At 40.5% G+C, this 24,694-nt stretch overlaps 1 protein-coding gene across 1 annotated transcript in view; it reads right to left on the bottom strand.

Moving 5' to 3' along the window:
- Positions 1–24,694, bottom strand: part of NYAP2 (neuronal tyrosine-phosphorylated phosphoinositide-3-kinase adaptor 2) — a 271,888-nt gene that overhangs the window by 59,908 nt on the left and 187,286 nt on the right. The window contains 1 exon segment of the mRNA XM_027514895.1: positions 13,241–14,332. Within this exon segment, the coding sequence (XP_027370696.1) occupies positions 13,241–14,332 (1,092 nt within the window).

The following is a 24,694-nucleotide window of genomic DNA, read 5'->3' as shown; positions in this document are numbered from 1 at the left end:
ATTAGCAATCAATCAAAGAAGGATGACTCTCAGGCAATCTGTTTTAATTTCTTAGATTTAAAAGTTCTTTTGCACAAAAGCTTGGTCAAATTTCTTTGACAAAAGCCTTTCATCATTTTGACAGAGTTCTCTTGTCCTTAATCATAAGTAGTTAATAACTTATCAATCAAAAAATGAAAGAGGTAACTTTGAGATTCAAAATCTGATAATGTAAAGAGAATAATGCTTTGTTTCAGCTCTGATCCTTCTGTTGAGGGGTCCTAACATCTAAAACTTTTCCCAGTTTCCAAGTTCCTAGAAATATTGATTTCTTATTTGTGTCACGGGAACAGAGACCACTTTAGAATTACCCACCCATAGCAACATGGGTCGGAGAAGGCAATGGCACCCCACTCCAGTACTCTTGCCTGGACAATCCCATGGACAGAGGAGCCTGGTGGGCTGCAGTCCGTGGGGTCGCTAAGAATCGGACACGACTGAGCAACTTCACTTTCACTTTTCACTTTCCTGCATTGGAGAAGGCAATGGCAACACACTCCAGTGTTCTTGCCTGGAGAATCCCAGGGACTGGGCAGCCTGGTGGGCTGCTGTCTATGGGGTCACACAGAGTCGGACATGACTGAAGTGACTTAGCAGCAGCAGCAGCGACATGGGTGGATCTAGGATTGGACAATACACGGATACCCACAATCTTTACTTTATGATTCTATAGTTTTACTATCCTTTTTCTTTCTCAATTTAATTATATCAGTTCCATCTGTAACAAGGGCACAGATGCAAAACATTTTAAAAAATGATATATTTTTGAATGTAACTGAAATTTGACCAGAAGAAAATCTGGGGAAAGTATTCTTTCTGCCTTCAATTGTTACAAGACTATTCCAGACTTCTGTATTTGAATTTTTTCCTTTCAGTTCATATGTTCGGGGTGTATCTGGCTAGACAGGATATTCTGCTTCCAAATCCATGTTACTAATCCTCCCTCCTCCCCTCTTAGATTCTTTATGGCATTTTTACTCCTTTCATTTGGGAATAGCAATAGCCCAGATTCTTCAGTTGATTGGTTATTCTACCAGGAGTGGAACATTTAATTAACCCAGCTCCCATCAACTAACAACAATAATGAGTTTGCTTCAGCTGAGAAACACCATGCACCACTACAGACACTTCATTAAATTCAGAATTGCCATCCATTTATTGAATTCTGAAAATTGATCTTTCTGAAAATTAAAAAAAAAAAAGCTTTTCAAATATTTTATAATTTAAACAAATTCTTACCTGGAAACACACTCATTTAAGACCAGTGGTCCCATAATAATAACTCCCTTGGTTTACGCAATGCTTTTTCACCAAGGAGGTAAAATGACTTAGCTGAATGTGTTCTTATTCTCTTTACTATTTGAGTTCAATAATGCATAATGTTAAGCAGATTCGAATTCCTCCTTTAAGATGTTAGTCTCTGTTATTTCTTCATGAAAAATGCATCTCTCTATCTCCAAATGTTGAGACATGATCAATTTTTCTCAGCTATCCATTTGTACAGGAACTGGTGATGATCTGACATCTACAAAATGACCCACATTTAAATGCTTTATGGCTATAATCTTTATATCTTTCCCCTAATAAATCTGCCTAGAATGAAATGGGCATTCTTTTAAATAGGATATTTAAGTGCAGAAGCAATGAATTTAGCATTTAGCATAGTTCCTTTTTGGCTGAATGACTATATTGATTTCAGTGTAGAATTTTCTAAGTCATAGGATCTGATTTTTTTCTCTTTTTTTTACTTAATGGTCAAACATTTCTCTTATGGCTTTTGTTTCTTCAATAGCTCTCTCAAGTCACTATGCCTATTATTTCAACAAGTTCAATAAATACTTATCCTGTATCAACTTTGGGAAAGATTGCATTGAGCCAAGTGCTACATGAAACAAAATGATGAAAAGGTATGGCCCTTGATCTCCCTAGCCATATGTCTTAACGAGGAATAAAACAGGAAAAAAAAGCAACTTTACAATAGGTCAGAATAAGACACATACCATTACAGATGTATAGAATGCTCCAAGAATTGAAAGAGAGATTATTTCTAGACAATAGCATAAGAAAAAGTCAATGAAGATGCAACCCATGATCCAAGCATTGCTGCTGTGGCTGCTAAGTCACTTCAGTAGTGTCTGACTCTGTGCCATTAGACTTTGTTTTATGGAGTTACTGGAGGAATCCTTTCCGCAAGATAAAATAGCATCAGAAAGAAAGCTTCAGAGGCAGGAAGTGGTCATTTGTTTGGGGATCTACAGCTCATTCAATAATCCACAGATGTATCAAACAGCAGAGCCCAAAGAGATTCACAGTTTGAGCACTTAATAGTCTCATCTGAAAAGTGAGAAAACTAAGGCATTAAGAGATGAACTGATTGATTCAAAGTTGTCAAAGCGTCTTAAATGGTTCAGCCAAGAAGAAAACCATCTCTTATGATGTCCAGGCCCTGCCAAGCCTTCTAGATCACATGAAAATGTAGAACACATGTGAGGAACTATGTGACTGATAAGAAACCCTTTATTGTTGATGTTGTTTAGTTGCTAAGTCATGTCTGACTCTTTGTGACCCCATGGGCTGCAGCATGGGCTACAGCTCCTCTGTCCATTATCTCCTAGAGTTTGCCTGAATTCACGTCCATTGAGTTGGTGATGCTATCGAACCATTTGTTGCCTACTTCTCCTTTTGCCCTCAATCTCCCCCAATATCAGGGTCTTTTCCAAGCTCTTCACATTAGGTGGCCAAACTATTGGTGCTTCAGCAACAGTCCCTCCAATGAATATACACTCTACTTTTACCTACCATTTAATTTCTCGTAGATGTCAAACTGTTGAAAACACATGATATCAAATACAAATCAGAAACTGAATTTTCTGTTTGAGATAATTCAACAGAAGAAAAGGAAATCAGTCCTAGTATACTGAATACGAACTAAGGAAATCCTGGCTTAAAAAAAATAGACTAGATTAGCTTTATGTCTGAATTGAAAATGTTTCTGCATTTTTTAAGCCTAAAGCAGGGAGGGTTCTTCTTAATGGAGAGAATTGCTGATTAAATTGCTGACAAGAAATTGCACTTAAAGATTCAGCAGCCAGAGAACATAAACATGGGGAATAAACATGTCTGCCTGCATCAATCAAAGACAGCTGCAGTCTACTCCCAGAAAGGTGAGCAATTATTTATGAAATTATGTCTTCTTCAGTGATTCTATGTTGCAATCCTAAGAGAAACTGAATGAGGAAAACAGGTAGTGTCATGGTCCCATTAGCCAAGGAGTCACATGCATTTTCAAAATCAAGGGATTTTACTTATATATTATTTAACCTCATCATCTTGAAAAAAATTGTTTAACTTTAAAAAAAATAATAATTAAATAGGCCAGTGTGTTCTTGAAGAACTGCATGTGTGTGTGTGTGTGTGTGTGTGTGTGTGTGTTTAAAGATTGGTGTCTGATTCTGCCAAGTACACATTAACGTAAATCTGAAGAGAAAAGAAGTCAAGCCAAGAAGCATTTTACAAGGGCCTCTTTAGGAGATTTTGTTTGTTTGTTTCACTAGATCATTTTCTAGGTGAGTGATGCTAAGGCTCTCATTGCCTTTGGGCATTGGCTGATTTTTTTTTTTAATCCATGGAGTGTTTTTTTTCCTCTTGGGGCAGCCTTGAGCTACCAAGATACTGCTTAGTTATGGAGAAGATGCAAGGAAGTGTGGGCAAAAGCCCTATATTTCTGGAAAATGAATCATCTAGTTGGTAGCTCAGTACTATAAACCTCTCAGCCCAAAGAAACAAGCCCAAGCATCCCTAAGTTATGCTTAAAGGCATTGAGATGAGTGCTCATGGTCTCTCTGCCAGGCCATTTAGGTGACTGTGAGGCCCACTGGGCAGACCACAGTCCTTCAGTGACAGCTCAGAGGCCTGGGGTCCAGAAAATCCCTTCAGAGTAACTGCTGCTGCTGCTAAGTCGCTTCAGTCATGTCCGACTCTGTGTGACCCCAGAGACAGCAGCCCACCAGGCTCCCCCATCCCTGGGATTCTCCAGGCAAGAACACTGGAGTGGGTTTCCATTTCCTTCTTCAATGCATGAAAAGTGAAAAGTGAAAGTGAAGTCGCTCAGTCGTGTCTGACTCTTAGCGACTCCATGGACTGCAGCCCACCAGGCTCTTCCATCCATGGGATTTTCCAGGCAAGAGTACTATAGTGGGGTGCCATTACCTTCTCCGTCAGAGTGACTAGGATGATCCAAAGTGAATTTTGGAGGGTCCTGAAAAGGTTTTCCTCTCCCTTCCTAAGCTGATGACAAATATGAAGTGGTCCATGTCATTTAGGTATAGATCCAGCTTTATCTTATCCAGCAGATAACTCTGGGAGCAACAGCAGTATGAGACATTAGAGTTTTTGATGGTAACTGGTGTATTTTAAGGAAATTGGATGGGAAAGTAATTGGGGAGACTGACAAGTATAGATAAAGTATCATTAAGACCAAAAACTCTGAAGCCAAATAATCTGGATTCAAGCCTTAGATTTACTCCCTACATGACTCTGGGTAAGCTATGCCTCAGTTTCTCCTGTCTTTAAAATGGCAGTGTTAATATCACCTACCTCCTAGTACTGCAGTGAAGGTGGAATACAAGTAAAAGGCTTAGGACTCTGTATGGCACAGAGGCGATGGCATAAAAGCAAGTCCATCCTACTCTTGTTTCGGAAGCATTCTGAAGGACAAGATTAGGGCTGCATTCTTTCCCTGAGTCCTCAACACTACTTCTCGGATGAATTCCATCGTACTTAGTTCATGTTGAAATCATTTCTGAGGCAAACCTGTTTGAGGCAGAAACATTTCCCAAGAAGCTCATCACCTCATTTCCCCATTAATATTGTTAGCTCTAACTACTGAGATGCTTGGCCCAGTTATGACCGTTAGACCTCCTCCTTGCTTTCCTCATCCCCTCCAGTGCCCCAGAAGGAAGACCCCCATTCTCCTGTTCTGCTCTCCTACATTGGCTGGATTGTGGCCTGGGGAGCCTCCCTAGATAGCACACCCTTGTTGTGTATCATGGCTCCATCTGTGGGTACCATTCTGCTCTGTCTAGCTCTCCCCCTTGAATGGTCTAGACCCATCTAAACAGACCTCTGGGGTGAAGACTGCTGTTGGCCTGAGTCTCAAATTCTCCTGACTGTATAACCAACAGAAACAACTCCTTCCTGAAGCAGTTCTTAACAGTGGTTCTCAAATTTAAGAGTCAAGAAATTCGGAGGAAGGAAATGACACATACAGATGAACTTATTTGCAAAGCAGAAATAGAGATACAGATGTAGAGAACAAACTTATGGATACCAGGAAGGGGAAGAAAGGGATGGGGTAAATTGAGAGATTGGGATTGATATATATACACTATGATAAAATAGATATCTAATGAAAACATGCCGTATAGCACAGGGAACTCTACTCAATGCTCTATGGTGACTTAAATGCAAAGGAAATCTTAAAAAGAGGGAATGTATGTATACATACAGCTTATTCACTTTGCTGTACACAGAAATTAACACAACATTGTAAAGCAACTATACTGCAATAAAAATTTTTAAAAAAAGAAGAAGAAATGACACATACCTGGCATGCAAGAAGGTTTTAAGAACAAGAATGGATGTTTTTCACACATCGTGCACTGCCTGATACGCTGTTAAACTCTCAAGGTCTCCAGAAGAAACTGGAAGTAGTGAAATTGTTTTCCCTGCTGGTTCAATCAAATGACCCTGACTGTCTTTTTTGGCAAGCTGTCAACTAATCAGTAACTCACTTAAGGAAAGAAAAACAATATTCACTCATTTCATGTTATCTCAGTTTTACTCCTCCCTCCCTCCTTTCCTTTTCCCCTCCTGTGTTTATTAGAAAGCAAACTCAAAGTATTGATGTATTACAGGTTTCTCTTGGACACAAGTAAATAGTGTTGATAATATTTAGCCATATACCCCTGAGTTATTGTTGGATATTAGCCATAAATATTCCCAGAGAAGGGAATCACAACCCATTCCAGTATTCTCATCTGGAGAGAGAGACAAGGGCTGTCTTGGGCTGTCCATGGGCTCCTCCTCCCATGGACAGAGGAGCCTGGAGGGCTAGAGTCTATGAGGTTGCAAATAGTTAGACATGACTGAAGCGACTTACCACACATGTACAGCCATAAACATTACTGAGGATTACCAAAAAGTCAAGATCACAGGCCCAAGCTCCAGAATTTTTCATTGAACAGGTCCATTTATGATAAAGCCCAGGAATCTGTATTTTTAGTAACAGGCAGGTGAAAATAATGCACGAGGTCCTTTGCCCACTGTACTTTGAACGAGCTAAGGATATTCCTGGGAGCACGTCTCCACAGTCCTGGCCTGAGGACATCATCATAACCCAGAGGAGGGCTCAATTTTCCTTCTGAGCTACTGGAAGGAGTCTTGCTAAGGTAGAAACCAGTTTGAGGCCACAGTGTGGGACTCTGAGCAGGAGGGCAATCAATAAACAGCAGGAAAAGAACCTGACAATGATTGTAAAGTTTAGATTAAGAAGTTTAGCAGAACCTATAGGCTCTGATCTTGCCATACCTTCTGGAATTCTCCTTGATATATCCTCAGATATCTCTTCAGCTGTTCTGCATGCATGCTCAGTCGCTTCAGCTGGGTCCAACTCTTTGCAACCCCATGGACTGTAGCCCACCAGGCTCCTCTGTCCATGGGATTCTCCAGGCAAGAATACAGACTGGGTTGCTATGCCCTCCTCCAGGGGCTTCTTCCTGATCCAGGGATTGAACCCACTTCCCTTATGTTTCCTCTATTGGCCAGTGGGTTCTTTACCACTCCTAAATGCCTTTGGAGGATTTGTATGTTCCAGAGGTTCCAGGTTTTACCCTTCAACACTGGCCAGGTAGCTTCTAGTCACCATGCAAATGGAAGTTCTACTCATAGTCAGCATGCTGGGCAGTGGGCAGTAACAGGCTGAAGGCTCATTCCCCACAGTAAATGCAAGATTCAGGCTCCTGGGTTCTCTTCCCCACCCTTCCCCTCAGCTTCTCTGTCCAACCCACTTTTTGTCAGTCTCTACTTTCACAGGAATTAACAGGAGGGAAAAATAAAGTCCTTAGCTAGTGTGCTTGCCAGATTTTACTAGGAAACAATATTTCCAATGGGCTAAACAAAAGTGTAAGTTAACATTAGTTTCATGTTTCCCAGGACAGCTGAGTTCTCAGAAAGTGGACATCCCTGACCATCTCAGACATGAATCTGAGAACTTCATCCAAGACTAAGCAAATGGATTCATGTGGCCTTTGAAAGTGAAGGTCACAAAGTCCCTACACTGCAGGTCAAGCACTTAAGTTCGATGAGAGGCTCCACAGACAAGTTTGGATATCTGGTTTCTTGGTCCAAAACTGATTAATGATATGATAATACAATGAGGAAAAGCACAAAAGGAAAAGAGGGAAGAAGGGGAGGGGAGGAGAGGCCAGATCCATCAATAAAACCACCTGCAAGCCAGAGCAGGCAGGAAAACCACAAGAGACAGAAGAATTTAAGTGAATTTAAATAGTAGAGCTATAGAGGACTAGTGAGCTCTACAACCTCAAATAGTCCCGCTGGAGGAGACCTCAGTATCACAGTTAATCTATCAGTACTGTCACTGCTACTACAAATGACGGGACAATGATGGCCACCCCTGCGTGAGGCCTCCCTTGCTCAGGCCATCTTGCTGGACACGTGTCAAGTGTTAGCACACAGTACACACACAGTGCTGATCACAACAGTGACCCTGAATCATAAACACCCTGACATTCATATACCCTTCCTTTTTCTTTAAAATGGGGTACTATTCACATACAACCTTCCAAAATCATTGTTTTTCTAATTTAAAATTATGTTTTAATTAAATAAGTAAGAGTCAATTGGATCAGCTGCTTTGCCTGCAATGCCTAATATTTTAGGAATCACTTGACCTCAATCTACTTAAACAATGAAAAAGGCATGTGTATGGGAGGTGGAGGGCATGGGGTTATTTTGCTTGTTTGATGGTGTGGGGTTGTTGTTGTTTAAGAAAGTGAGTGGAAAGGCAAAAGTTATATCTGATTTCCAACTGTGTGTCATCAGACCCAAAGGACATATGTATATCTATAATTGTAAATATGTAACATAACATCCAAAAGTCTTAAAAGGAAGTCTTATTAAAGGGGTGGGAAAATAAATAAATAAATATATATATATATATATGAATTGATTGATATTGGATTGATTACCTGGTTCGACTCCTGGCTCGGGAAGATCCACTGGAGAAGGGTAGGCTACCCACTCCAATATTCTTGGGCTTCCCTTATGGCTCAGCTGGTAAAGAATCCACTTGCAATGCTGGAGACCTGGGTGCGATCCTTGGGTTGGGAAGATCGCCTGGAGAAGGGAAAGGCTACCCACTCCAGTATTCTGGCCTGAATTCCATGGACTGTACAGTCCATAGGGTCACAAAGGGTTGGACATGACTGAGTGACTTTCGCTTTCATAGGCTTCCCCGGTGGTGGTAGTGGTAAAGAACCCGCTTGCGAATGCAGGAGACACGAGAGACGTGGGTTCAATGCCTGTGTCAGGAAGATTCCCTGGAGGAGGGCATGGCAACCCAGTCCAGTATTCTTGCCTAGAGAATCCTATGGACAGAGGAGCCTGGTGGGCTAAGGTCTGTAAGGTCACAAAGAGTTGAACACGACTGAAGCAACTTAGCACTCATGCAACAGTACCGGAAGAATGAGCTTGCATCTTTCTTTTTCTTTGATCTTTCGTTGACCCTACTGTGTTTCAGTGTTTCTTCTCTGGTTTTCTGTGTACCTTGTATGTGCTTCATTGCTTGGCACTTATATTTGTTTATGTGACCACTTGACTTGCTGTGTGCATTTTTTGTGTATGCTTCTTGGTGCCTCAGTATTTTTAATTTATTGCTTCTCTTTGCTGTTTCATGCTTCTATTTTTTTCTTTAAAGTTTCTCTTTCCACTTTTCCACTTTTAACTTTTCTATTGCATTTTGTCCCTCAAGTATACCATAAATTTAATTATATCCTTCATTATGCCTCATACATTTTCATAGGAACATACATTCATGCACTTATATTAAATATAGGCTGAACTTTATTTTTAAAGGATTTATTTGAGGGGATAAAAGAGTTTTCTTTTTTTCTTACTTGATTCTGGCTAATAGTTTCTATGATTCAGGGCTTTTGATTTATTAAAACAAAATAGCCTATTCATGACCTAAGTGTTCTAGATTCCAAAGGATATATAGAAAAAGAATGTGTAAAAGGAAGATAAAAATGATAAGTAGAAAATTCACCACAAAGCATATTTGTATTGGGTTGACCAAAAGTTTATTCAAATTTTTTGGCCAATGCAATACTTCACCTACTTCTCATATAGACAAAGAAATGTGGAATAATAAAATACAAGTTAATCACTTCTAACATGTTTGCTATCTTTTTTATCAGTATACAGGTGACATATAGTGGCTCAGATGGTAAAGAATCCATCTGCAATGTGGGAGACCTGAGTTAAATCCCTGGGTTGGGAAGATCTCCTGGAGAAGGGCATGAAAATCCACTCCAATATTCTTGCCTGGAGAATGCCCATAGACAGAGGAGCCTGGCAGTCTGCAGTCCCTGGGGTCACAAAGAGTTGGACACAACAGAGCGACTAAGCATATAGCACTACACAAATTTTAAAAATACTAATAAGAACCAGTTTACATAAACTTATCATTACTATGCTCATGCATAGTTAAATAACAAAATAATGCCAGATCAACTAGGAAAAGCATACTTCTGAGTTTAAAAAAAATGCTTCCTAAAAAAACGTGCTTCAATTAATGTGAAGGCTGTATTTAGAAAACTGTGAAGCAAAATGAAATTGATTCATAGTCTAACACTACTGTATTATTTTAACTCTTTCCTATTTCCCAATCCCCATCAATTATTATAAGCCTCTAAGATATGAAATTATTAAATTAGGTGTATCTTTTAGAGATTATTAAAAATAAGAGTTGAAGGGATACATTTTATCTGACATAGCTTTTTAAAGCCAAAAGATTATATTTGCTTTGAATTGAATATCAGAATATTAGCAAAATGAACATTTCTAGTGAAGGCAATGGCACCCCACTCCAGTACTCTTGCCTGGAAAATCCCATGGATGGAGGAGCCTGGTGGGCTGCAGTCCATGGGGTCGCAAAGAGTCGGACACGACTAAGCGACTTCACTTTCACTTTTCACTTTCATGCACTGGAGAAGGCAATGGCAACCCACTCCAGTGTTCTTGCCTGGAGAATCCCAGGGACGGGGGAGCCTGGTGGGCTGCCGTCTCTGGGGTCGCACAGAGTCAGACACGACTAAAGCAACTTAGCAGCAGCAGCAGCAGCAGTGAAACTTAGTGGGGTATGGAGCACAGAGATACAAGTCTTACTTTTATTTCTGAAATGCAAAAAAAAAAAAAAAAGAATGTGACTCAGGGGTCATGAATGGTATACCACTTCATATCATTTATCCTGTCCCCGTGTTATGGGCAAGTGTTTACAAATCCTATCTGTCAAGAGGGAAGCGGATAGTTGTATCACTGAGGGCAGCAGTAACTGTAGGTAAACTCTCAGCTATCAACACTTTTGGATCTCTATTTTGAATTACAGGATGATTCTGAGAGCCCCTGTGATTGTGTTCAAATCAGACAGTGTTTTTCTATTTTCTTCCTGAGTCAAAAAAAGAAAAAAATGGCATTGGATTACTCATTAGAAATTCTGTGTGCATTTTTCCTCCCTTCCATATGATAAAGTAAAACATTGGAATTGATATAACTCAGGGCATGACCTTTCTCTGAAGAGCTGATGCACAGTTAATAACATATGGAAAGGAATTTAATCCTCAGATCTCTAAAGAGCTATAAAGAGCCTAGATCACTTTTCCATGTACAAGCTTGGTTTTAGACGCACACAAAGCTCGTTTTGGAGTTGAATAGGAAAGTCTGTGACATATAGCACATAGTCTGATTCTAACAGATGGATTTTTCTTGAAATAACTTCATTAGTTAATCACTTTTTTTACATATACTTTTTCTAGCTAATTGGTATAACTGCCAGCTGGAGCTGTTAAGAAACGTCCAAAGAAATTGGTAGGTAGGGGGAACACCGGCTAATTTCACCAATTCTAGGATTAAACTTCTACTAATTTCATACTAACCAGTATGTACTTTGAGAGTAAAATCTTCTCCATAATTTTTTCCACCTTTTTCCAAAAAGCTTACTAGATCTATGTTTAAACCAACTCAATTATCCGGAGTTGAAGACATGACAAAAAGACAAGACGCCAGAAGATGAGCCTCACAGGTCAGCAGGTGTCCAGAATGTTACTGGGAAGAGCAGAGAAATAGCTCCAGAAAGAATGAAGAGGCTGGGCCAAAGCGGAAACAACGCTCAATTGTGAATGTGTCTGGTAGTAAGAAGTTAATGTTTCCATAAGTCTTTCTGATTAAAGAGGAAAAAGATAAGTTGCTTATAACCACTAATGAATATTAATTATCTATGGAATTTCATCACCATCTTCATCAGACATGCTAAAGAGTTCTTTTCCTTTAAAGAATTTCTAAGTGTAACTGCATGAATGCCTGTGTGCTCAGTCACTCAGTCCTGACCCCAGGAACTGTAGCCTGCCAGACTCCTCTATCCAAGGAATCTTCCAGGTGAGAACAGTGGAGCGGGTTGCCATTTCCTACTCCAGGGGATCTTCCCGATCCAGAGATCGAAACTATGTCTCTTGCGTCTTGTCTCCTGCGTTGGCTGGTGGATTCTTTAGGAATCCTATGGCATCATTTGAGATGTAAATGATTACGTTTCAGCTTAGGTGCCATAAGACATTTTTAAATAAAGGAAAACAGTGTAATTTGATGAAATGAACATTGAGAAAACTGGGATCTGTTTTGACTTTACAAAATCTTTACGTAGTGATTTGGATCTCACAAAAGGGTTAGTCATTCAGATAGAGACAATCCCTAGTCTTTGAAATTCAGTGGTAAATATCATGTTCCCCACCCATTTATCATTAACAATCTTTCTGTAATTTATGTGTTGATAGATCTAGGAAAAGTACCATAGGAATAAGATGCTAATTACCAAGGGCTTTAAAAGGGAAACAGCAAGCCTAGTCTAGTTTAGCAGGAAGGTAAGGATGTAGCAACATGGAGTATGCGGAGAGAATAATTTGTTGTTTTTTAAAAAAGTAATAATTCTATTCAAATTGCTCTCTTTCCAGTAAAGGCTTTCTAATACAGATTTGCTCAAGCAGTTTTTAATATAAGGTAATTTTAACACTTACCAATTCCATGTTTGAATGTATAATTTCCTGCCAAATCAAGACGTACCTAAAAATTTTTATACTAATATGTTTTCTTTGTTAGACTTCCAGGGGTCACTTAAATTGAGATTACCCTTCATTTTAAATTTAAAACCGATTCCTCTTTTTAATATGTTACATTGTGCAGACCGTCACTTTCAGTTCTTTCAGAACACACTAGTTCCTTTTTTGTTTTGGCAGCTTAAAAAAAAATGACACAAATTTACTACTTCGAAATTCTAGAAGACAGAAGTTTGAAACGTGTTTCACATGACTTAATTTAAGCCTGTAGGCTGGGCTCCCATTCTTTCTGAAGGTCTAGGAGAGAATGGGTTCCCTGGACTCTTCGATGTTCTAGAAGTTTCCTGACTTCTTGGCTCACAACCCCCTCCCCCATCCTCAAAACCCGCATGTTCATCTCTCTGACTCAGACGGCCTGCCTTTGTCTTTCACTTATAAGGACCTGTAAGAAGGCAATATTTCCTTTGGTATGCTGAAAATAAAATCACGCATCTGGAGCTTTCAACTAAAAGGACCAAAGCTCACTTTGTTGCTGTGTCACTAAGTCCTGTCCTCTGCGACCCCCTGGACTGTAGCCCATCAGGCTTTCCCAGGCATGAATACTAGAGTGGGTTGCCATTTCCTTCTCCAGGGGATCTTCCCGACCGAGGGATCGAACCCGAGTCTCCTGCATTTGCAGTCGGATTCTTTACCACTGAACCACTTGGGAAGCCCCGCCAAGCCCACATACCACGTGCCTTATCTGTACATCAAGGGCTTCCTTGCACTCAAGTCACAAAGGACAGCGTCTGTGCACTTACTCTCTGCAGGTTCTTTAGAGCGGCGGCCGCTGGACGACTTCCTCAGCAGGCTGCGCCCCGAGGTAAAGAGGCTGGTTAACTCTTCCAAAGGACTCGTGGGGGTTCTGGACCGGGAGCCGCTCGGAGCCGAGCCGTAGGTATTGACCGCGGCGTTGACCATCTTGCTCCCGTCTGACACCGGTCTGGGGGTGGAGTGAGGCACTGATGGCGAGCTCCTGGAGAGGCTGCCCGAATGCACGGCGTCGTAGGGCGGGGGCCTTTTGAGGCTGAGCGGGGTCAGGGACCTGCCCATGCTGACAGGCGATGGGGAAGCGGAGTGACTTTTGGGGTAGCCGTGCGGCGACTGCGTTCGGTACAGAGTGGAGGGCGGGGGAGGGGACGAGGAGAGCACGGAGGCTGTGGGAACCGGCCCCAGGGCTCCAGCCTGGTCTTTCTCCAGTTTTGCGTGGCTGGAGGCATGCGATGGCAAGGAGGATGGAGAGGCCCCGGCCTGCTGTTTCATATAAGACACGTTTTCCAACACAGGAAGCTTGGTGACCTCCAGCGGGGTGAGCGGAGACTCATCTGAGTTGGGGGAGCACTGCACCGGGGCTGGGGGGAACACCAGCAGCGGGGGTCTATGAGACAGCAGGTTGGGAAAGGGCGGGGGGATGTCACAGAGCAAACCCTTTGGAGTACATGGCACTGAGGACTTGGCCAAGTCCAGGTCAGGCACCGTGGGAGTAGCACACTGCGAAGAACAGCTGTGATGGTCGAGGTCACATTTTGAGTCTTGGCCTAGATCGTCAAAAATGGGGTATTTCATTTCTTCGTAGACGGCCTCACTCTGGTCCTCATCGTCCTTCCGGAAGTCTCTGAGAATGTTCCCCACCATCTCAATGTACACAGGCTCCTCTTCCTCGGGGTCCCCTGCGGGGCTGCTGACTTGGCAGAGGGAGGAGTCCCGCGGGAGTGAGGTCCTCCTGGGTCCGTGCTTTTTGATATATGTTTCATCAAAAGATGTGCTGAGCTGAGTGTTCGGGTTCCGTTTTGGTTTGGGAGGAGGAATCTTCTTTGAATATTCATCACTGTGGGGTCTTGGCTTGGTTGACACTAAAAGAAGAAGAAGAAAAAAGTAAAACAGATGAGTACGATAGTAAAACTTTCAGATATGACTTGCAGGTGGCTTTCCTACTCTAATGAGAAGGAAATGGCAACCCACTCCAGTATTCTTGCCTGGAGAATCCCATGGATGGAGGAGCCTGGCGGGCTACAGTCCATGTGGTCACAAAGAGTCAGACACCACTGAGCCACTAACACTTTACTACTCTAAACTTATGAGGGAAGGGATAACCTGAATCATTTCTAGATGGAGGCATAGACTAAAACTCCAACAGAAATCAAACATTTCAATATTTAGAAAAACATGATGTGAAAACCGTAGTAATATTTATCTTCAAATTAATATTAATAATCCAACACTGATAAATGCATTTAGGCCAGAACTCTTCACCACTGTCTTAGAATTTCTAAATAGAAACTTTTAGATGACACAAATTGGATAAAAACAATCACATATTTGATAAAAATCAACCTCCACCAATTAAGCAACAAAGAAACTTAAGGGAAAAAAAAAAAAAAACAAACAGTTTCTGTTAGAACAAATGGTTATAATAACACCATGGGGACTGTGCCCTTTTAATGATATGGCTATTACACATGATCACATCTTGTTTTCATTTGGGATAAAAATGTTCCAGCCTGCTAGATTTAATCTCTGTCTTGGTTCAGACAAATAACTTTTATACAGATGGGGCTGATACATCAGGGGAAATTGATGTGAACATCTTATGAGGCTAGACAAGTTAATCTCCAAATCTCCAGGTAGTGTTGATTATGGTATATTCTGTTTTTGTTCAGAAGGTCTCTCATGATATCCCAAATGCTGTCTTGGAATGAATTTATTGCCCTGACACATCAGAAGCCCCTAGAGAGTTTTACAAGAGAATAATCCAGAGAATGATGTGTAAGCTTCAAGAATAACTTCTGGAAACTCACAATAGATGTGCATACAAGTATATTCCACAGCCTGCTGGAAGTCCTCCTTGGAATAGAGCATAAACTTCTGACTCCATCCAGGAGGGCCAAACAGGCAACGTGTCTGTGACTGCAAACAATTGTTTAGCATGCAGGGAAGGTCCTGGAGTCTTGTTATTATCTCATTATTGCATTGTGCTGATACATAATTATAATGATTATCATTTTTATCCAGTGTGGCAGAATGTAGTTCGTTGTGGTAAGTGATAGCATACAATGTAAGTTGACAGTGTAGTTTATGGGTATAAACCTATGAGAAAAGAGCAGACTTCTCTACAATTTGCAGCTTGAAGGGAGAGGAGGTCTCAAGGCACAAAGCAGGAAATACCCCAAATTTCCTTAGTTTTGGTTTTCAATTAGTATAACCTGTGATACAGAAAGTCTTCTAAAACTTACTACAGGAGAACCAAGTGCTTAAAGTTTATTTAGGTGGCTTCCCTAAACATCAGTCATACCTTCTGAGAAAGAGAACCCATCACATACTCTAGCACTGGCTATATTGCTCACTTCTTTTCTAGGTCATTCCTGCTTTCAAATCTTCTGCTCCATTGTTCCCATGATGATTTTTTTCACTCACTACAATCAAACAGCTTGTTGAAGGGAAGTTTCTTAATATTACATAGACTTTTCCTTTAACTTGCAGTAGGAAAAAACTAGATGCCGTTTCCAGGGGGGGGTGATACAGCAGTAGAGCCTTTTCATGTCAAATAAGAAAAATCTAGGGACATAATGGGATGACAACGACCCAGAAGATTCTTTAGGCAGGACCCAAAGTCACTAATAGTTCCTTTCTGTATCTCCTACTGGTAATACATTTTTATTGGTTTTGAAATCTACCATGCATGCTCACTTTATATGGTTTAAATAAATCATCAAATTATATACAAAAATCTGGGCCCGAATAAAGTAAAACCATAAATTAATGAATAAGATTGACTTTGAATTGGAAGGGACTTTGAAAGAGCCAAGACTTAAAAGTCCACCCAGACTATTCTTCTGTAGCTTGTTTCTTGCCATCTTCCACCTCAGCTTGTCATCCTAGACTGCATAACTCACCCTCTAGGAATACTTGCCACTGAGTATTGAGTTATAGGGATTGAATGGCATGGGAAGTGGCAAGTCATTCTGTAAATTGAGGGTTAATCTAAAGTTAGGAATGAATGTGTGTCCATGAGATGGATAACTTCATAATTTAAGAATTATCATACTTAGAATAAGACTTTCGTTATTCTGTTTCCTAAATTATAACTCACTGCTGGTTTTTTTTTCTTCTTTGACCTTCCTCTAAATTATAATACCAACATAGACTTCGGTAGTTGTGTGGAGAGAATTAACAGGACAAGCAGAACACAAGCATCTACTGAGCCCAAACCTAGGTAGAAACACTGCATTGAGGGAAGACTGCAGCCCAGGATTCCCAGGAACATAGAGGTCAGGGTAGAGCTGAAAGTGACATGATATTCAGGGAAGTAGAAGCATCAGCCTCTTCCCTGGAACCAGCATCCCTCTTCCCACATAGATTAGAATGTGGCCTTTGGAACAGGCAAGACCAACGCTTGGGTTGCACTCAAAATATAAGCAAATGACACTAGTTTTGTTTGCCAAAATAAACAGAAAAAAAATGAAATAAAATAAAGACCCACCATGTCTATGAAATAATGGAAGAAAGAAAAAGATTCTATTCTATAAAACAACATAGTTAGAATTAAGATAACTGTTCATTTTGAGGGCTTCCCAGGTGGCTCAGTGATAAATGATCCACATACCAGTGCAGGAAATGTGGGTTTGATTCCTGGGTCAAAAGATGCCCTGGAGAAGGCAATGGCAACTCACTCCAGTATTCTTGCCTGGGAAATCCCATGGACAGAGGAGCCTGGAGGACTGCACTTCATGGGGTCACAAGAGAGTCAGACATGACTTAGCGACTAAAAAAGTTCATTACGAAGGAATTTAGATAATTTATTTGTACTGTGAGGACAACTTTAATACCAAACCAAGTACAGATATTATCTGACAAGGGGAATTACATATGTGACTCTTGTGATGAATCTAAGGTAATCAAAATTGACAGTTGCTATGGACTGAACTGTGTCCCTGGCAAATTATTTTCTTGAAGTCCTAACGTCCAATGTGATGTTACTGGAGGGAGATCCTTTGAGTGATAATTAGGTCATGAAGTCATGAGGGCTGGGTACTACTGATGGAAGAGATTAGTGACCTTATAAGAAGCATCACCAGAAAGCATTTTCATTGTCTCATTCTCTTCACCATGTGAGGACATAGTGAAAAGATTGCCATCTGCTAGGCAGGAAAAGTATTCTCAGCAGAAACTATGTTAATACCTTGATCTTGGACTTCTGCCCTCAAGAACTATGAGAAAATAAATATCTGCTGTTTAAGCCACCTAGTCTGTGGAATTTTGTTATGTCAGCTTGAGATGACTTAGAACACAGAATACTGATTAAAACTAGATCTGATAGACAGAGTGCCTGATGAACTATGGATGGAGGTTCGTGACATTGTACAGAAGACAGGAAACAAGACCATCCCAAGAAAAAGAAATGCAAAAAAGCAAAATGGCTGTCTGGGGAGGCCTTACAAATAGCTGTGAAGAGAAGGGAAGCGAAAATCAAAGGAGAAAAGGAAAGATACACATTTGAATGCAGAGTTCCAAAGAATAGCAAGGAGAGATAAGAAAGCCTTCCTCAGTGATCAATGCAAAGAAATAGAGGGAAAAAATAGAATGGAAAAGACTAGAGACCTCTTCAAGAAAATTAGAGATACCAAGGGAACATTTCATGCAAAGATGGGCTTGATAAAGGACAGAAATGGTAGCGACCTAACAGAAGCAGAAGATATTAAGAGAGGTGGCAAGAATACACAAAAGAACTGTACAAAAAAGATCTTCATGACCCAGATAGTCACAATGGTATGATCATTCTCCTAGAGCCAGACATCCTGGAATGTGAAGTCAAGTGGGCCTTAGGAAGCATCACTATGAACAAAGCTAGTGGAAGTAATGGAATTCAGGTTGAGCTATTTCAAATCCTAAAAGATAATGCTGTGAAAATGTTGCACTCAATGCACAAGCAAATTTGGAAAACTCTGCAGTGGCCACAGGACTGGAAAAGGTCAGTTTTCATTCCAATCCCAAAGAAAGACAATGCCAAAGAATGCTCAAACTACCACACAGTTGCACTCATCTCACACACTAGTAAAGTGATGCTTAAAATTCTCCAAGCCAGGCTTCAGCAATACGTGAACCATGAACTTCCTGATGTTCAAGCTGGTTTTAGAAAAGGCAGAGGAACCAGGATCAAATTGCCAACATCTGCTGGATCATCGAAAAAGCAAGAGAGTTCCAGAAAACCATCTATTTCTGCTTTATTGACTATGCCAAAGCCTCTGACTGTGTGGATCACAATAAACTGTGGAAAATTCTGAAAGAGATGGGAATACCAGACCACCTGACCTGTCTCTGGAGAAAGCTGTATGCAGGTCAGGAAGCAACAGTTAGAACTGGACATGGAACAACAGACTGGTTCCAAATAGGAAAAGGAGTACATCAAGGCTGTATACTGTCACCCTTCTTATTTAACTTGTATGCAGAGTACATCATGAGACACGCTGGGCTGGAAGAAGCACAAACTAGAATCAAGATTGCCGGGAGAAATATCAATAACCTCAGATATGCAGATGACACCACCCTTATGGCAAAAAGTGAAGAAGAACTAAAAAGCCTCTTGATGAAAGTGAAAAAGGAGAGTGAAAAAGTTGGCTTACAGCTCAACATTCAGAAAACTAAAGTCATGGCATCTGGTCCCATCACTTCATGGGAAATAGATGGGGAAACAGTGGAAACGGTGTCAGACTTAATTTTTCTAGGCTCCAAAATCACTGCAGATGGTGATTGAAGCCATGAAATTAAAAGACTCTTACTCCTTGGAAGGAAGGTTATGACCAACCTAGACAGCATATTCAAAAGCAGAGACATTACTTTGTCAACAAAGGTCCATCTAGTCAAGGCTATGGTTTTTCCAGTGGTCATGTATGGATGTGAGAGTTGGACTATAAAGAAAGCTGAGTGCTGAAGAATTGATGCTTTTGAACTGTGGTGTTGGAGAAGACTCTTGAGAGTCCCTTGGACTGCAAGGAGATCCAACCAGTCTGTCCTAAAGGAGATCAGTCCTGGGTATTCATTGGAAGGACTGATGTTGAAGCTGAAACTCCAATACTTTGGCCACCTGATGCGAAGAGCCGACTCATTTGAAAAGACCCTGATGCTAGGAAAGATTGAGGGCAGGAGGAGAAGGAGACGACAGAGGATGAGATGGTTGGATGGCATCACAGATTCAATGGACATGGATTTGGGTGGACTCCCCGTGTTGGTGATGGACAGGGAGGCCTGACGTGCTGCAGTTCATGGGGTCGCAAAGAGTCGTAGACGACTGAGCAACTGAATTGATTGATTGAATGAAACACCCTATAATGTTAACACTCAAGCACCCACTCTTTCATCTTCTGGCGTTGTAATACTTTAACAAGCTTTGTTACTTTAAGAATTAATATAGCTCTTTCCCAGTCTTTTGGGCTTCCCTCATAGCTCAGTTGGTATTATTTACCAATCTGCCTGCAATCCAGGAGACCCAGGCTCAATACCTGGGTCAGGAAGATCCCCTGGAGAAGGATATGGCTACCCACTCCAGTATTCTTGCCTGGAGAATTCTTTTGGATGTAATTTGTACCTTCCCTTCCCTGATACTCCTCAACCACTGAAGCCACATTAGAGAGCATATTAATGCTGAATACAGAGATGTTGATCTAAGGTACCCACCCAGGAGCATCCTTCCCTGCCCACTGCTTGTTATTCTGGTTCTTCTCTATCTGATAATCTAACCTCTGATTTATGCCAAGGCACATGTCATGCTATTTAATGAAACCCACTTTCTAGATATTCTTTGATTTCTGTTGTTGCTTCCTGTGGCATATAGACTCTCTGCTCCTCCACTGGGTTGGGTGTGTCCTCCTTCCCATCACCGAAAGCAATTCTCCAGCCATCCTTGTCTAGAGAATCCTTCATTGTTTGGACAAGCTTCTTCCCTCCCCCTTTCCATGTATAGTGAAAAGAGCCTAAGGCAAGCAGATTCATATAATTCAAACCCACTTTATTTCCTGCTCCTCTTCCTTTGTTTGATTCAAATCAAGATGAGAGTATTGAGGATTATTTAGTGAGTAAAGCAATAAGTAAATTACAGCCAATCAGGATGAACAAACAGATTCATTGCTTCAATATCAGGAGAATTTTATTCCAGGCAATGTCTGGTTCCCATTACACATCCCCCTTGCAACCTCATGGTTCTCTCTGAAAAGTCAGAAGAGGGAATGATTTCATCTCTAATGAACTGATTTTTCTCTGCATTTGCAACTTATCATCTGGTTTCACCTTATTCCAAGTACTGAGTAAATAATTCATTGAGCAATGAAATTTTGTTTCAGCTGTCATATATGCTTTGTTTGTTTGCTTACCAAAAGAAGGAAAAGACTGAAATTTTTAGCAACATTGTCCCATGATTCATTCTAGTCTAACATCACTCTAGAGAACTAAAAATTAACTAAAAATTCATGTTTTAAAAATTATTTCTTTAGAAGATGTTTAAAAATAGTTTTGTTCTATATACATAGATGATGAAATTCTACTAATAAATGATAATAAAATTTGCATTGCAGATTTCAACATTTAACCTAATTCCACCATAATAAAAAGGTGACTTTTACTGCACTTGAATGAACTGTAAATTATTTCTAATAAGACCAAAGATAGAAGCAGTGATCCCTGTTCAGCTCCAGAACACAACTTTATGCTTAAAATAGTATAATGACAGTAGCATTGAATAAGCAGAAAGTGACATTTTTGAAGTGAAATATCTGTGCACAAAGATTATGTATGGCTTTCAGTCATGCCCAAATGATCTGTCTTTCACAGTTAATTTTGGAAATTCACCATGTCCCTTGTCAAACTATCCTGAAATATTTTTTCCTTATTAAAGAAGAGTAATGAATAACCACACTTTAGTGTCTATGCATGTTCTTGATGCAAGAAGTGAGAAAAGAGACAACACAGGTGAGTATCTCCTCTGATGAAAAGTCCCTTTGATCACAGATTCCCAGAATTTGAAAGAGTCTTAGAGATTATCCAACCCAAACTTCATATACTACTGATGAAGAAATATAAATTCCTTATCAACTACTTAAAAAAATATCAAAGTGAATTCAATCTTTTATACCTTTTAAAACGAAGGAAAGGAAAAAGAGAAAAAACTCTAAAATTCCTTGTTTTGTATATGGCAAAAAGTATCACTTAGAAAGGTTGTCCTCATGCATGCTATAATGGCACTATTGGGTGGTTTCGTTAAAGAGGTATACTTAAATAGCTCTGGTTACAGAATTATATTTAAATAGGTCATTCAAACTGGGAAACGAGTGTCCAGTGAACAGAAGTTATGGCCAAATGACAAGATACTGAACTGGCTGATTCTAGAAGGTGAGAGACACATTTCCCACTTTCTGTAGAATTCTGCTCACAATAACTCTCTTTTCACAACTCAGAATTTCAGGAGTTTTAAGAATATTTTTATGTTCACAGTCACAACCCCCATAATAGAATCCACAAAATTGTTCTTTTTGTATTTTGTTTCATTTTTTTTAAATGAAGGTGTTTATAAAGGGATGGGAGTTACAAATACTCTTGGTTTGTTTACAGTAGGACCACAAAAGTGTGAAAATATACAAAAAGGATCAGATTTAGAATTGTAGTGTTTGTGCTATTTGTACCATCCTAGATCTGCCAACAATGAAAACACAAGACTCAGATCAAAGTTTGGATTGAAACAGTGTAAGACATGGAATTGGCTCACCACTATGGTCTTAAAGTTGAGTGGGACTGAGAGTCTTGGCTTAAATTAGATACAGGGCATTTCTTGTGAACAAGGAAAGATGACTCGGAGGGAAGATTTAAGAGCTCTTAATTTTTCAGAGAGAAAAATTACAGAACCCAAACTGGGGAGCAGAACTGGGCTCTAATCAATAAATTCTTCTGGAGACATCACTTTGCTGAAAAAGGTCCATCTAGTCAAAGCTATGGTTTTTCCAGTAGTCATGTATGGATGTGAGAGTTGGACCATAAAGAAGGCTGAGTGGCAAAGAATTGATGCTTTCAAATTGTGGAGTTGGAGAAGACTCTTGAGAATCCCCTGGACTGCAAGGATATCAAACCAGTCAATTCTAAAGGAAATCAACCCTGAATATTCATTGGAAGGACTGATACTGAAGCTGAAGCTCGAATACTTTCGCCACCTGATGTGAAGAGCCCACTCGTTGGAAATGATCCTGATGCTCGGAGAGATTGAAGGCAAAAGGAGAAGAAGGACAGCAAAGGATGAGAGCATCACTGATTCTATGGACATGAATTTGAGCAAACTCTGAGAGATAGTGGAGGAGAGAGGAGCCTGGCATGCTGCAGTCCACGGAGTCAAAGAGTAAGATATAACTTAGTGACTGAATAACACCAAGAATAGGAAGAACTGTACATATGTACACAACTGGATTCCCAAATTGCTATAACTTCTATGTTATAGCACTAGTCACTTAATTGCAGTGACTTCTATGTGCCTCCAATCCCTACTGTTCTGAACAAGACTGTACACTGTGGTTTTCCTGCTCCTGAACTGCCAGCCTGTGTCAAGTTTTGTAGGGCAGATAAACTGGACTTTTAATTCGAAGACCTCTGCATATGACAAATTGCACCCAAGGAACCATAAGGCCATGACCTAGATGATGAAATCCTGGATTGCAAGCTTATGGTATAATTCAGTGAAACTTTTGGTCAATATTTGATTATTAAAAACAATGGGACTAGAAGGCAAGTTGTGATAGATAGGCTTCTAAGAAAGCCACACTCAATTCCTCCCCTCCTTGTATGCTTTCCACTTCTCAGTAAGTAATCTACGTCCTTCTCAAATCGAGGCAGGCCTTAACTTACCTTGACCAATATAATGTGGCAGAAGTGATAATGTGTCTTGAATATAAGAGAACTGACAGCTTTCACTGCCTGTATCTCAAAAGCCACTGTAAATTGCCATGTAAAATCTCTTAGACCAACATGCTGTGAAGAAACTCAACGCAAATATGTGAAGAGACCACCTGGAGGAGAAAGACCACCCAGGAGTGTGAGTGAAGCCTTGTTGGGATCCTTCAACTCATCCTGACTGCCAGTTGACTATGGCTAAATGAGAGACCCCAAACAATGAAACACAGAATAGAAGAACTACCCATAGGAGCCAGCTCAACTCATAGAATAAGTAATAAATCGTTAGTGTTTTCAGCCACAGCATTTTGGGTTGGTTTATTGCACACCATAGATAACTGAAAAAAAAAATCCTAAAATTAATTCCCTGTTTGTGTAGCTATCTCACAGTAAATACTATTGTTATTTTCGTAGAAGTAGGGTACAGTGTGCACCCTGAGGAAACAGAAAGGATCCTTGGAGAATAGGGAAATTAAAGAAGTAAGATTGCTTGCTGAGTCTTACAAAGTCACCATGGGATGATTCAGAGAAGAGATATAAAAAGAGATTATATACTTTCTGGTCAAAAAGACTGGACTGAAATCAGAGTGTAGGTATCAACATATGTAAAGGCAAAACAACTAGCGGGGCTCTTTTGAGCCACAGGGATTATCAAACCAGGAAAAGTCGCAGAGCAAAAGATGGTGGCCTCTGCACCAATGGCTGGGGAACCTGGTACTCTGTTATCTCCCTGTTGTGGGGATGGGCCCAGCACACTAGTAAGAGTCTATAGCTACTACAATATGATTCTTGTGAGTCATTCCTCATCAAGAAACTTTTTATGAAGAGTAATATCCAAAAGAGGAGAGTGAAAAAGTTGGCTTAAAGCTCAACATTCAGAAAACTAAGATCATGGCATCCGATCCCACCACTTCATGGCAAATAGATGGGGAAACAGTGGAAACAGTGGCTGACTTTATTTGTCTGGGCTCAAAAATCACTGCAGATGGTGATTGCAGCCATGAAATTAAAAGATGCTTACTCCTTGGAAGGAAAGTTATGACCAACCTAGACAGCATATTAAAAAGCAGAGACATTGTTTTGTCAACAAAGGTCCATCTAGTCAAGGCTATGGTTTTTCCAGTAGTCATGTATGGATGTGGGAGTTGGACTATAAAGAAGGCTGAGTGCCGAAGAATTGATGCTTTTGAACTGTGGTGTTGGAGAAGACGCTTGAGAGTTCCTTGGACTGCAAGGACATCCAACCAGTCCATCCTAAAGGAGATCAGTCCTGGGTGTTCATTGGAAGGACTGAT

This window comes from Bos indicus x Bos taurus, chromosome 2 (genome assembly GCF_003369695.1).
Source record: "Bos indicus x Bos taurus breed Angus x Brahman F1 hybrid chromosome 2, Bos_hybrid_MaternalHap_v2.0, whole genome shotgun sequence".
NCBI lineage: Eukaryota > Metazoa > Chordata > Mammalia > Artiodactyla > Bovidae > Bos > Bos indicus x Bos taurus.
This window is presented reverse-complemented; position numbering and strand designations above follow the sequence as displayed.